Here is a 13,145-nt window from a genome sequence, read left to right on the forward strand (position 1 = left end):
TGGGTTTTTACAGCACATACATGCTGTCTTAAATAATTATCAAGTAATTATCCCAAAATAATATCAAAAGCAATTAATAATTCTCTCTAGAAAAGAAAAGGACGCAAAGGAGAAAATAAACATTCTGTACATGAAGGCTCAATTTCAAAGGGTCATAACATTACTGACCAGCATGAACCTGAAGATCATTATAACCACCTCACCTATCACACACTTCTATATACGATTGAAAAGAAATGCATCAAATGATAAATCCAATTTTCAAAACAGTGACATCAACAAACAAAAAAAGACTTATCTGGTGCAGAGTTCAAAGAAGCTTTACCTTATTTTCCTGGGCTCGGTGGTGGACCAGTTGGAGCTAACTAGCTCTTCGGGTAACAGGCAACCCATTGACATGGTCCATGACAACCTCTGAAGCTGGTGAAGGACGACTGCTCCACATGCATCAAGGTCCTCTCCATTCAAGCCTGCCCTGGCGTTACAAAGGCTGACGAATATATAGAGCGGAGTGAGCCATCGCCATGGAACCCGGGGCTCAGCCCAGCAGCCCACAGGTCAGGAGTATAGAGCACAGCAGCTGCTCTCAGTACACCCCATGTTAGGGATGAGCCACAACACACACAAGCCACAAACACATGGCAAAGGCCACAGCAGGAGACCAACACACACAATTCACTGTCTGACAACTAGGTGACAGTAGTTCTGATCATTCTGGCAAAAAGGCAAGAAGTTGGGAATGTTATTTCCTTCCCTGCTATTCTATTGCAAACACTTATTGATAATAAAACATTTGTATCTTCATCCTCTTGTACAAACATTTTATATATTTAGAAAAGTGGTGACTTTCGTTTCAAATGACACATAGCCAGTGAATTTCAATGACTCCCAAATGCCAGGAGGACCATAATTCAGCAGCAAAGTGCGGTTACTATGACAATCCGGTGTCTTTGAAAAACCCTTAGAAACCAAGATGTGCTGCAAGAGCATTGTTGGTGCCAAGTGATGACACTTAATTTAAAGTGAGAGCCCTTGGCGGCAGGTTAATACATTTTCCCCAGATCCATGAACACTGGTTGATAATGAAAATAATTGCAGCCAAACTCAAGACAAAGACCAATATCGTTTCTAAATACGGAAAGAGCTTACCTGATCACTTTATTGCGTTTGCTATCGCCAAGTGACGAGACGCAGTACACATTTCTTTCTCCTCTGTGGAATCGTTCTTCGATGCTCTCCAGTAGATGGAAGAATCCCTCCATGGACAGCCTGAAAGAACATATATATGAAGACACAGAAACAAAATGTCTGACTGGATTTGAACCATATGTATTTACAGATTTTTCCTCTCTCTGTGTGTGTTTAAGAGGTCAAGGCACAATGGTAGCATTTGTATTGATTGACATGTTAACCAATGTCAGAGATGGGCCTTCAACCATTCAATTCAATGTCAATTGATGCGGAGTGAATACCAGGCAGGAAAATAAAGTGCCTCAGCACTGGGTAGACAGCTAATAAACTGAGGGATTAGGAGCATAGAACAAAACTGTCCTTGTCTCATTTCAATATAACAGGGGCCTGGAAATGATGATAGAAAAACAATAATTTCATCCATATTCGGACAGCTAACATAGCCCAACAAGAAAAAACCCAAGATGATTTCTTTTGGTGAGAGATTTACACTTTAATCTGGCCATGTGAGGCTGTAAAATGAGAAATGGGTGCCTAACGCATGTGGATTTGGGGAATCCATCTCTTTCTTGAGCATTAAGCTCTGGGTGGCCCTCATTGAATTCCCCAGAAACCCCAGCCAAGATCCTGAGCCCCCCAACATAAAAGGGGCAAAAACAATGTATGACAATCTATAATGGGCTCCGGGGTTAGAGGTCAGCAAACAATTGCTCCTTCCCTTTTGCAGGTTGTTTCCTGGTAACATCCTGATTAAGCTGGCAGCTTGAATTATATCCATGACATGTAGTGCACCATCCATCTGCGCTAAGTCCTCTTCAATGCAGCTGAAGTAGCATGGGTAAAAGCTCTGCCTTTTTCCCTCCCGTCAGCGTGGGCCTTGAAATCGTCATCAACTTTCTCTACATTTTATTTGTCAGTGCTCTTCAAAAAAGGGATCTTTTTACAAAAAAGGGAATTAGTTGTGTGCACCAAACCTCTCCGTATTGTTGCGAGGGCTTCATCGCGAGGTCTCATACCACACGTTTGGTGTTGCTGTGTGTGTCTGAGTCTCGACATCATCAGGAGTGTATTATTAGTAGGGATGGAAGGGGGTCAGCCTCTGGCGAGCGATATAACACTGACACTGTGTACAGTGGACATTTCAACATGATTTCCTAAATGTAATGGTCTCAACATGAGTGATTGGTGTCAGATCACTTTCAGGGCATTTCTTTCACACACACAAAAAAAAGGGAAAATGCTGGAAAATACTAATAGTTGTATCAAATGGAGAGACCTGGTAAAACAAGTAACACTGTACAATAATTCTGACTATTAAACGGTTGTATGTGAGAGTACACAATAACCAGTCAATTCAGACTAACCAGTACAATCCAGACAGCCTTTGTCCGTTTGGAACTATTTCTAAGTAATGCCCTTGATTAAGGGGGTTCGTACTCAGACACTTCATATAGCTACAGACCCTCCACATGTTTTGTCTTCTAAAATCATCTCACAGCTGACACAGCCATGACGTAGTTGTCTAAACAACAACATAATACAAGTAATTCCCAGTCACCACAAGAGACATTACACAGTATCTTCTAATTATGTACATATTTCCATCATCATCATTCTTTTTTTTAAACTACTTTTTATTACTTATTTGTTAATATTAAGATAATTTTACTGCACTAAAGAGAGCTTACAGGTAAGCATTTCACTATCACTGTATCAGTGTTTTTTTTTTTACTTCATGTTTTCATGTTTTGTGTGGACCCAAGAAAGAATAGCTGCTGCTTCTGCAAAAGCTAATGGGGATCCTAAATAAACAAACACTGCATCCCTGTGAAAGACTCCAGCCATTACGATGAGCACTAAAGAAAACCCAAGAGGGTTTCTGTTCTCTACTCCCTCACCCAGGTCACACCAGGGGGAAATATAATGGAATAATGGAATGAATTGCCAACGCTTGTTTTCCTGCCTGGGAGCTGAATGGGAAAAGCGATATAAACTCTAACCTTGACGTTGAGTGAGGCCGCGTGGCACTGGAGACAGGCTGCTCTGATCAAAGCTTTGTTTCCCCCCCTCATACACAGGACTCCATGTTAACAATGGAGAGCTCAGATTCTCCCCTCCCCATCACCGCCACAACCAACCACTCTACAGCTTCTCTAAAGGGCACAGTGGAACATTTAAATAGAGTACACAACACCTAAACAAAAACATTCATTGTTCAGGTTCTAAGTACAATAATTTGTCTGTTTTATTTTCATTCCATGTCAAACTTCAACCCTGATACCAAGCAAACAAAAAAAAAAAAATGTGTAGCAGATCAAATGTTAAAATAGTTTGGACTGTAAAAAAAAAGTGGTATTTTTGTGGCCTTGGAAAACATTTGTACAATACACATGTACAACTGGAAGGTGAGGCCTATGCATTGAGGAATATTCACCCATGCATTGCAAAATCTAAATCACAGACAAGCTACAGTTACTTCTAAGAAATACCTTTGAGTTTCACCCCCAAACAGTTACTTGTCTACCAACACATATACTGAGAATTATTGTAACACATAGAGGAAAGATGCATATTACAGCTACGTCTATAGCCTGCAATCTGACTTTTTTCAGAGGACAGTAAAGATCTGGATTGAGGGACAGAAATTGTCACTCCCTTCACTGTGCAAGCCATCACAAGCAATCCTTAAAATCAGAGGACACCAAGCGCTGGATTTCTTAGTGTGAGTGCCTGTCCACATGCCCACCCTCCAGAACACTCAATGGAGCCACAAATGTCCTCCTCCACTGAGACTTCCTGAGGTCTCCCAAGCAGAAAATTGCTCTGTCACAGTATTATCTTGGATTATGGCAATAATGTTTGTCACGGGTCCTAAACCCTCCCTATAAGGTGCACTGAGGCTAAAGCGGCTGCTGCTGAGAAGCAGTGAGTGCGGTGGGTCGTGTGGAGCGGGACTCCCACCATCCTCTCTGACGGCTACAGATGTGGCTCAATTCAACTGTCTTGAGCAGAATCCCCAGTACAGCCTAGTTATCCTGCAGCCCTGTTCAGCTTGGCCACTCTGGAACATGCTCATGTAGAGCTGTAGCCTCGCTGCTTTAGCATGCCCCTATGTTTAATTTACTCAACAATAAAACTGAATTAAACAGATAGGCTGAGAGGAAAATGTAGAAAAAATGTTTACAAAATTAAAAAGAACTGTGTTTGTTATGATGGCTGACATAAGGGCTTAATTGAATGTCACCAAATGAATAGACAGCTCTTTCCAGTGCAGTGCAACACTTCACTGAGACCGAAATGTAAAGTACATAACGAACTCCTACCTTTTCAATGGGATTTCTGGAGACGTGGATTCGCTACGTGATTCTGGTCTGTTCCTAGGCTCTGGAGTGTCCAGTGATTGACTGTGAACACTGGCGCTGCGGAGCTCCCTCTCGCTGGGTGGAATAGCACTCCTCTGTGGTGGGCTGTCTGTCCTCCTGGTGTGGCTGTCTACATGGACTACACCCTCTGGCACCTTTGGTAGCTCAGCCAGGTCAGACTCAGTCAGGGAGATAGACAGGTCACTACCACTGCTGGTCACTGACAGCTCCATACTGGAACTGGATCTACTGAGGGTTTCACTCTTCTCTGAAAACACATACACAACAGGCTATTTCAATCACTGTGTATATGTAGCATTATAAAGTCAAAATATAGGCATTTCAGCAATTCCTTAAAAGGAACACGTTTCAATCCAATTGCTAAGGAATAAAGTACTAGCTAGTACAGTCAAACAACGTACAACATACAGTCTGTATATCTTCTGGCATGCAATATCTTTCAGTAATAAGATCACCAACCTGGCACATCTTGAGATTCTTTTCCCAAGTCAGTTTGAGGCGGTGATCTTTGCAGAACTCTCTCCAAACCTTCTTTTATGCTCTCCTGATGACCAGACCCTCTACCCCGAGTGTATTCTGCAGGTGAATTCCTGTCCCACATATGGCTGATAGTGTTGGGCGATGGGCTATTCTTCTCAGGCCTCGTCAAGGTCACTCGAGGTGAAGTCAGTTGTTCATCACCTCTAAAAGGCACGCCGGCGCTGGCTGTTAAGGTACGAACAGATGGAACCACTGCCGCCGTCCTTTCATGTTTGTCACACAAATTACAGCCGTCGGGGGAATCGTTTGAGCCTGAAATGTCAACTGATAAAGACGCTCCGCTCTCGGCAACGACCTCTCTGGAAACTTTGGAGTCATTCAAAAGGCCACTTTGCAGGCATTCCGAGGCATGTGAGAGATGATCTGGCGAATGACGCTCCGCTTGTCGTAAGTGTATACTTGTGGTGGCATCTTCAGCCGCGGAACTTCTGGAGGTCTGGCGACCCATGAAGATTACAGATGGTTGGCGTAAACCCCTGGCCTGTGGTAAGGGGGACTCACCCTGAGGATGGCAATTCAACAAATCTCCCTGAAAAACAGGAAACAATAAAAAAAGGTAACCCATTCACGGTTACTCAATGTCAAATAGCAAAATGCTTATCAAAAGCAATGCATTTTGGAGATCAGTTCTAGGGGTGTATTGTGTAACTCCAGTTAAATTGACTGCTAATTCATATCATTATGCTCAAATAATATCCCCAAGAGCAAAAATATCTCGTCACAGTCCACATTCCAATTTGAGCAATGAAAATTCGAAAGACAATGGTACTTCAATTCATATGTAACCATAATAACACGACATACCATAGACAAGATTGGCAAAATAGCATGAAATGGTCAAGGATACCCTTCAGCCACAAGCAGCAGAGACATTTCAAGTTGGTGTTGGTATAATATTGCTCCTACAATTTTCTGCTTCTATAATTATGTTTTTCTCCTAAAAATGCAACACTTGCAAATTAGGTTATAGGGGCTTTTTCTTCAAAAACAAACAGCGGAGTGTTTTAAAAGGATCACTTTTTCTGTTAAAAACGCTGTTTATTTGAGTCAAGGTCATATTTATTTCCAAACCCTCTTTCAGAAGAATGTTACACGATCAATGTTTTAACTTCTAATCTTATAAGCAATCCTCTGTACAAGTTGTGATTCATGTCTGCTATGGCACGAAGGGGGTCGGAGAGAAAGCTAAAAAACCTTCCTCCAAACATAATAACAAAAAGTATGGCTTCTGTTTCTTTTCTGATAAGAGTCTTAAATACCAAACAGTTAGCTGCTTAATAACATTCACTGTAAACCATGCAGCTCTGCCCAGCAGATCCACAAAGTAGGTAAAAAATAGGAAAAGTTAATTTCTTGGCTGAGTGATTCCATCGGTAGCTGCAGGGCAAAGTAGAAAGTGTTTCACTAAAGTAGCAATTGATTCTTCTATCAATCTGTGGCACGCGCGTGCTCTTCCAAGGAATGTATTAAATATGAAAATCATATCCCGTTATCATCTGTCTCCAGCTTTCAGCCCGGTAAGCTTCCCTTAATGAATGCTGTAGCCTGAGGGACATGCACACTGCCAGCAATGGCTTGTATGCATAATGGAGTGACGGTACCATTTTGCTCATTACAATATCGCCAAGCTGAGGGGGGGGAGTTGTGCACACAGTCACAAGTGACTGCTCTAGACAGCATGCTCCAAGTTATTATGAGATGTCTTAGACATTTCATCTAAAAGAGCTTTAACTGCGTTAAGTGAAGGAAGAAGCAGCTATAGGCTTGAACTACATCGCTTGTACAGATGCACCAGCCAGGATTAGACACCTGCATTATTACAGACACAGTTAAAATGTATACTGCTCTACAGATTTGCTCTGCATAATGTCTACTTTTCTTTGTTGTTCCAAAGCTGAAAACACAGTTTGATAGAGCTAAGATTGGCATTATCCTTACAAAAAAAAAGAGATTTGCCATAAGAAGAGAATACTATGCGAGTCAAATATTTTTGCCCAAATCTTCTGGAATTCTAAAATATATGAATTGCATTATACATGGTACGCATTTCCCAAAGACTATTTTAGACTGTATAACTTTTTTATCATATAAATGACCCTTATATAAAATGAACTGTACAAAACATAGGGCAACCTGCATTAACAAATTGTAGACTACTACTACAGCCAGAATGAAACATACCAGTAGCTTAGTTGCAAGTCATGCATGTTCTTTCAAAAATGTGTACATTTATTCTAATCAAAGGTTAGGCTTACATCTATCTTCTAATTTACTTTTTTTTGTAATTTCAAGAGACTCTTAATTATTATTATTACCTTGTCTATTTTAAGATTTGTCTCTTCTTTCTTCTGCCTTGCTGCCATAAATCTGGAAATTCTATTCAAGCATTCAACCTGTGAAATTCAGGAAAAATACAGACAGTACAGCACAATTAATTTAGCAAATGTCCCTTTTCAAAGTGATCTATAATTCTAGATCTATTGTACCGTTTTTCAATGAGTCAAAAAAAAAGGGATACATCATTGGACATTGTCCTTATCAGAAAAATCTACATAATGAACATGTCATTATCTTGGTAATTGTATACATAGGATGTTTCTTCAGTGTGATAAAACCGCGTTAAACATGTTCTGCAAACACATTTACAAACATAGACGACAGGAGCTGGTGAAATCCAAAGTGTCCAAACATGAGAGTTAGTCACCACGGGTATTCCCCAGTGAGTGTCCTCCATGGTGCCTGCAACACTCTTAATCATCTGAGTAGCCAGACTGACTGCCCTAATCCCAACTCCAATTAAACAGTCTAATGGTGCAGTTAAGGGCACTGGGATTAACTCCAACATCCCAGGCCTTTTCGTCAAAACAATACCAATTGCACACAAAAAAAGCTACTTTTGTTTATCAAAATTACTAAATACACTTGTTATCTATTTGCACTGATTCTACAGCGACTGATATCAACAATGAAGTCACAAATGATTATGATTACGGTCAGCATCATTTGTATGCATGTGTGTGTGGTCGTACTGTATTGTACTGGAGAACTAGGCTGAAATATCTAAACAAAAAACAAATAGTGACTTAGTCTACAAAATATCTACACTTGAATATTAAAGGTACCTTTTCACAGTTGTTTGACTGCTTGACAATTAAGCCATAGCACACTTGTAACGGGAAGATGAATGAAACAACGTAACAACAGAAAATGATTTCTAAAAATCAACTACAAACATTTATGAATCATAAAGCATTAAAAAATAAACAAAGCAACTGCTTGAGGGGGAAAATAAACCTCTGGAGCACTTCACTGTCTCAATATTGGGCAATTAATTTAGCGAGTCATAATTAACCAATTTTGTTAATTTGATATTAAGCTGTAGAGCACTGTTGTTGAGTTAAGCGATAATCTGACTCGTTCATTGTTTTCTCTTGCTCATTTGCCTGCAGTGATAAACTGCAGTGTTCGAGTGTTTACTATTGTTACATCAAGCAAATGAGTGTAAATATCCCTACAGTGTACGGCAATTAGAGCATGATACTAAGGCAATTGACAATAAGAACATCATTGAAGTGCGTGCATCATATTTTTGAAATTCCAAAACATTTTTGTGTTGTGAAATGGCCTTGTAAATCATGATCCCACACTCACATGAACTATTCTTCAGTACATAAGGGACAATAGAGCATGAGCGTCAACCATAGGTTTACTGTACAGTGATCTTTACTGAATCATGTAAAAAGAGTATAAAATGTGCTCTCCATCTCAATCATGTAAAATGTGGTACCGTTTGCAGAGAATCATAAACCTTTTAAATTCACAATGCCTAATATCAACTCTGCAGCTGTGGCTACACACTGAACAGATGAGACACTGGCACTGCAGTGTCCCAGTCTTACCTTGTGTTCATCCAGAGGGTTACGGTCAGGACAGTGCTCCTTCATGCTCATTTCAATGCACTCCACATCTCTCAGGAGCTCAAAGTTTCGAATTTTCGCTTGTTTTTCTCTCTCACGGATTTCCTTGAGATAACCACGGAGTGTGGCACACTTTATCTGAGAACTTAAGGCAATAAAGAGATGTATTTATTTAAGGACACTCTTGCAAATAAAAGCCAGATGTGCAGTACTATTCTTCCACACATTATTCTAATGAAATGGTTACTACGGCAGTGTTTCCCCTATATTAATTTAGCTGCGGCACCCTGCCACTCTCCCCCCAATTAAAATATTATTATTTTTAAGATGGAATGTGCAGTAGAGGAAAAAGTGCCACTATCCGCCACCGCAGCCGTTGCTATTGTTTTTTCTTACGATGCAGACGTCGCCCGGCGTGACAAGAACATTTGCAGTACATCATCTGCTGTTCTATCAAGCATAAAATTATGTCTTAGGGAAAAAACAGTGTTCGTTGTTTGCAGTAACGTCTTTGTTGTTGTAATTTCGCAAACGGACGTGGCAATTTCATCATTAAGAACTCCAGCTTTAAATATTTCTGCCAAGACATGCCTTTAAGATCAGAGTGACAAGTTACAATGTACAGTATATTTGTAGCATTTGATGCATTCAGAGTATTTTGGGGGTTTTCAATTAGGTAAATGCAGATGGGAAACCCCATGCTTCAGCCCATTTATTTAAATTTGCACTCTAGTCTCTTTTCCCCTCTTATCACCTAGCACCACTATTTATTTTACCTTTATTTAACTAGGCAAGTTGGTTAAGAACAAATTCTTAACCAAGAACAGTGGGTTAACTGCCTTGTTCAGGGGCAGAACGACAGATTTTACCTTGTCAGCTCGGGGATTTGATCTTGCAACCTTTCGGTTACTAGTCCAACGCTCTAACCACTAGGCTACCTGCCGCACCAATGCTGCATCAATTGGGCTACAGGTTAATAAAGGGAAAATTATATTTCAGATGGTGTCAACATACTTACATTTTCATTCATTTTGGAGTAGAATGTCCTTTAAAAAGTCACCAGAAGTGACCTTCTGACAGTCGTTCCACCCCCCAAAAAAATATTCCCCCGCTACCTTTGCCACTGCTGCTGAAAAATATCCTAGGGGAAACACTGGACTATAGAGTAGGCCTATCTCTATGTTTTGTTTTCACTGGCATTCCTCATTAGTAGCTGAACAGTTTAGAACTTCAGTGTACAGTATAAAACATTTTTTTTGTATATAAAAAAACACTTTACATTATATAGGCCTAATTCATACCTGAGTGACTACCAGTGAAATAACTAGCATACTAGTATAGCCTAATAACAGTGGTACTATGTAGTCCAACTGTCTGTACTTACATAACCACTACAATGTCATGCCTACACAGGTTATTGCTCATCGTTACCCTGGAATAAACCGTGTGCTGTACCCACATAAAGGAAATAGAACAATTTGGGATGAAAAGTAATAACTGGATAGCTAATGAGTGAACTGTTATTATGATTAAGGGTTTGATAAACAATGCACATAAAGCTAAACTGCTAGCTAACGAGCTACATTGTTAATTGTTGGGACCCACTTACCCTCTCTTGTCAGATCTGCAGTAAGCAAACAACTCCCTCTCCAACTCAAGTCTCCTCTTTTCCCTACAGGAATAGATGAAACAGATGTTGGCTACATAGAAAAAAAATATCTTTGCATCATACGAATAAAAACTGTTATAGGCAACAAACAAAGACGTGTCCCCATAACATACTAGCTTCAGCAGCCCCATGCACGCCCACAATAGTGGTGTTCTGTGAGTAAAAACGTCCAGATGGTCGTGCACGGAGCTAAACGTACAGTAACCGTCAACTTTATCATAGTTAGCTAGCTACAGTCACTAGCTAATTATTAAACTACTGATTAGTAGCCTTATCTAACGTTGCTGCAGTTCTGGTAAGAATGACATGTTTTACCAGTTCGTATGAAACCGGTATTGCATACACAGTGACATGAGTAACAGTAGCTATTTAACGCTAAGCTAGCCCTATCAAGCTAGCTAACGTCGTTAGTTTGCTGTTGGTGTAAACCCCCTACTAAGTTGGTTAGCTAAAGTTAGCTAGCATAACGAAAATATGCAATAGTTATTGTTAAAATAATACATTGAGGTTACTTACACGTCTTTTTCAAGGCATAGTTGCTTGCTAGCGTGTCAATCTTGCTAGCTAGTTAGCCGTTGCTAATGGTTAGTTAGCTAGCCACTTTATCCAGTGACACATGGCGTGAAAGGCAGCAGCAGTGTCGGGAGAGTGCACAACTCAAACTCGTGGTGTCAAAGGGGCCTGGCGCCAAAAGGAAAACGGGTTAAAATCTTACCTTTCGTGCATGCTTTGTTGAATGGATCCAATTCTTTCATAGTATTGGTCCTTACAGAACGCCATGACAACAACGATCCTTGCCCTTTGCGCCCCGTTTTGTACAAGCAGCGAAAACGTAGCTACTGAAAAGTGTTTATGCTGGTTGCCATGAGCACCACTTCCCAGAGATCCCCTCTTGTAAACAACAGGAGCGGAAAGTAGAGAAGTGATGTGATTTGCGCCTAGCGCTGGTCTTGGATCAGCTTTCAGACTGTACCAATGACTGTATATGAACCGTACACTCATGCAAATGAAAAATGCATTTGGAATCAAAATAATTATTGCATACATACAGGGAGAACGGGCATCATTTCCCTATAATCAAATCAAATTGTATTAGTCACATGCGCCGAATACAACAGTGAAATGCTTACTTGCGAGCCCCTAACCAACAATGCAGTTTAAACAAAATACGGATGAGAAGAAGAGACAAAAGTAACAAGTAATTAAAGAGCAGCAGTGAAATAACAATAGTGAGACTATATACATGGGGGTACCGATACAGAGTCAATGTGTGGGGGCACCGGTTATTTGAGGTAGTATGTACAGTTGAAGTCGGAAGTTTCCATACACCTTACACAAATACATTTAAACTATGTTTTTCACAATTCCTGACATTTAATCCTAGTAAAAAATCCCTGTCTTAGGTCAGTTACGATCACCACTTTATTTTAAGAATGTGAAATGTCAGAATAATAGCAGACAGAATTTATTTCAGTTTTATTTCTTTCATCACATTCCCAGTGGGTCAGAAGTTTACATACACTCAATTAGTATTTGGTAGCATTGCCTTTAAATTGTTTAACTTGGGTCAAACGTTTTGAGTAGCCTTCCACAAGCTTCCCACAATAAGTTGGGTGAATTTTGGCCCATTCCTCCTGACAGAGCTGGTGTAACTGAGTCAGGTTTGTAGGCCACCTTGCTCGCACACACTTTTTCAGTTTTGCCCACAAATATTCTATGGGATTGAGGTCAGGGCTTTGTGATGGCCACTCCAATACCTTGACTTTGTTGTCCTTAAGCCATTTTGCCACAACTTTGGAAGTATGCTTGGGGTAATTGTCCATTTGAAAGACCCATTTGCGACCAAGCTTTAACTTCCTGACTGATGTCTTGAGATGTTGCTTCAATATATCCACATAATTTTCCTTCCTGATGCTGCCACCTGATGCTGCCACCTGATGCTGCCGTGCTTCACGGTTGGGATGGTGTCCTTCGGCTTGCAAGCCTCCCCCTTTCCCTCCAAACATAACAATGGCCAAACAGTTATATTTTTGTTTCATCAGACCGGAGGACATTTCTCCAAAAAGTATGATCTTTGTCACCATATGCAGTTGCAAACCATAGTCTGGCTTTTTCATGGCGACTCGTTTTACTGTTTACTGTGAATATAGATACTTTTGCACCTGTTTCCTCCAGCATCTTCACAGAGTACTTTGCTGTTGTTCTGGGATTGATTTGCACTTTTCGCACCAAAGTACATTCATCTCTAGGAGACAGAACGCATCTCCTTCCTGAGCGGTATGACGGCTGCATGGTCCCATGGTGTCTATACTTGCGTACTATTGTTTGTACAGATGAACGTGGTACCTTCATGCATTTGGAAATTGCTCCCAAGGATGAACCAGACTTGTGGAGGTCTACCATTTTTTCTTTTTCTGAGGTCTTGGTTGATTTCTTTAGATTTTC

The 13,145-nt window shown here is 40.5% G+C and overlaps 1 protein-coding gene across 4 annotated transcripts in view; it reads right to left on the reverse strand.

Moving 5' to 3' along the window:
• Positions 1-11,634, reverse strand: part of LOC106610803 (centrosomal protein kizuna) — a 37,371-nt gene extending 25,737 nt beyond the window's left edge. For 2 of the 4 annotated variants that reach the window (XM_014210395.3, XM_045723430.2), the window contains exons 1-8: positions 11,416-11,631; positions 10,641-10,703; positions 9,014-9,176; positions 7,430-7,507; positions 5,034-5,643; positions 4,515-4,821; positions 1,150-1,269; positions 326-490 (exon numbers count right to left, since the gene is read on the reverse strand). In XM_014210395.3, coding sequence (XP_014065870.1) covers positions 326-490; positions 1,150-1,269; positions 4,515-4,821; positions 5,034-5,643; positions 7,430-7,507; positions 9,014-9,176; positions 10,641-10,703; positions 11,416-11,480 — 1,571 coding nt within the window. In that variant the 5' untranslated portion in view covers positions 11,481-11,631. Of the gene's footprint in view, positions 1-325; positions 491-1,149; positions 1,270-4,514; positions 4,822-5,033; positions 5,644-7,429; positions 7,508-9,013; positions 9,177-10,640; positions 10,704-11,415 lie in introns of all 4 variants that reach the window. The other 2 variants (XM_014210394.3, XM_014210396.3) reach the window with 2 other exon arrangements.
• Positions 11,635-13,145: the final 1,511 nt, after the last annotated feature.

This window comes from Salmo salar, chromosome 09 (genome assembly GCF_965601325.2).
Source record: "Salmo salar chromosome 09, fSalSal1, whole genome shotgun sequence".
Taxonomy (NCBI): Eukaryota; Metazoa; Chordata; class Actinopteri; order Salmoniformes; family Salmonidae; genus Salmo; species Salmo salar.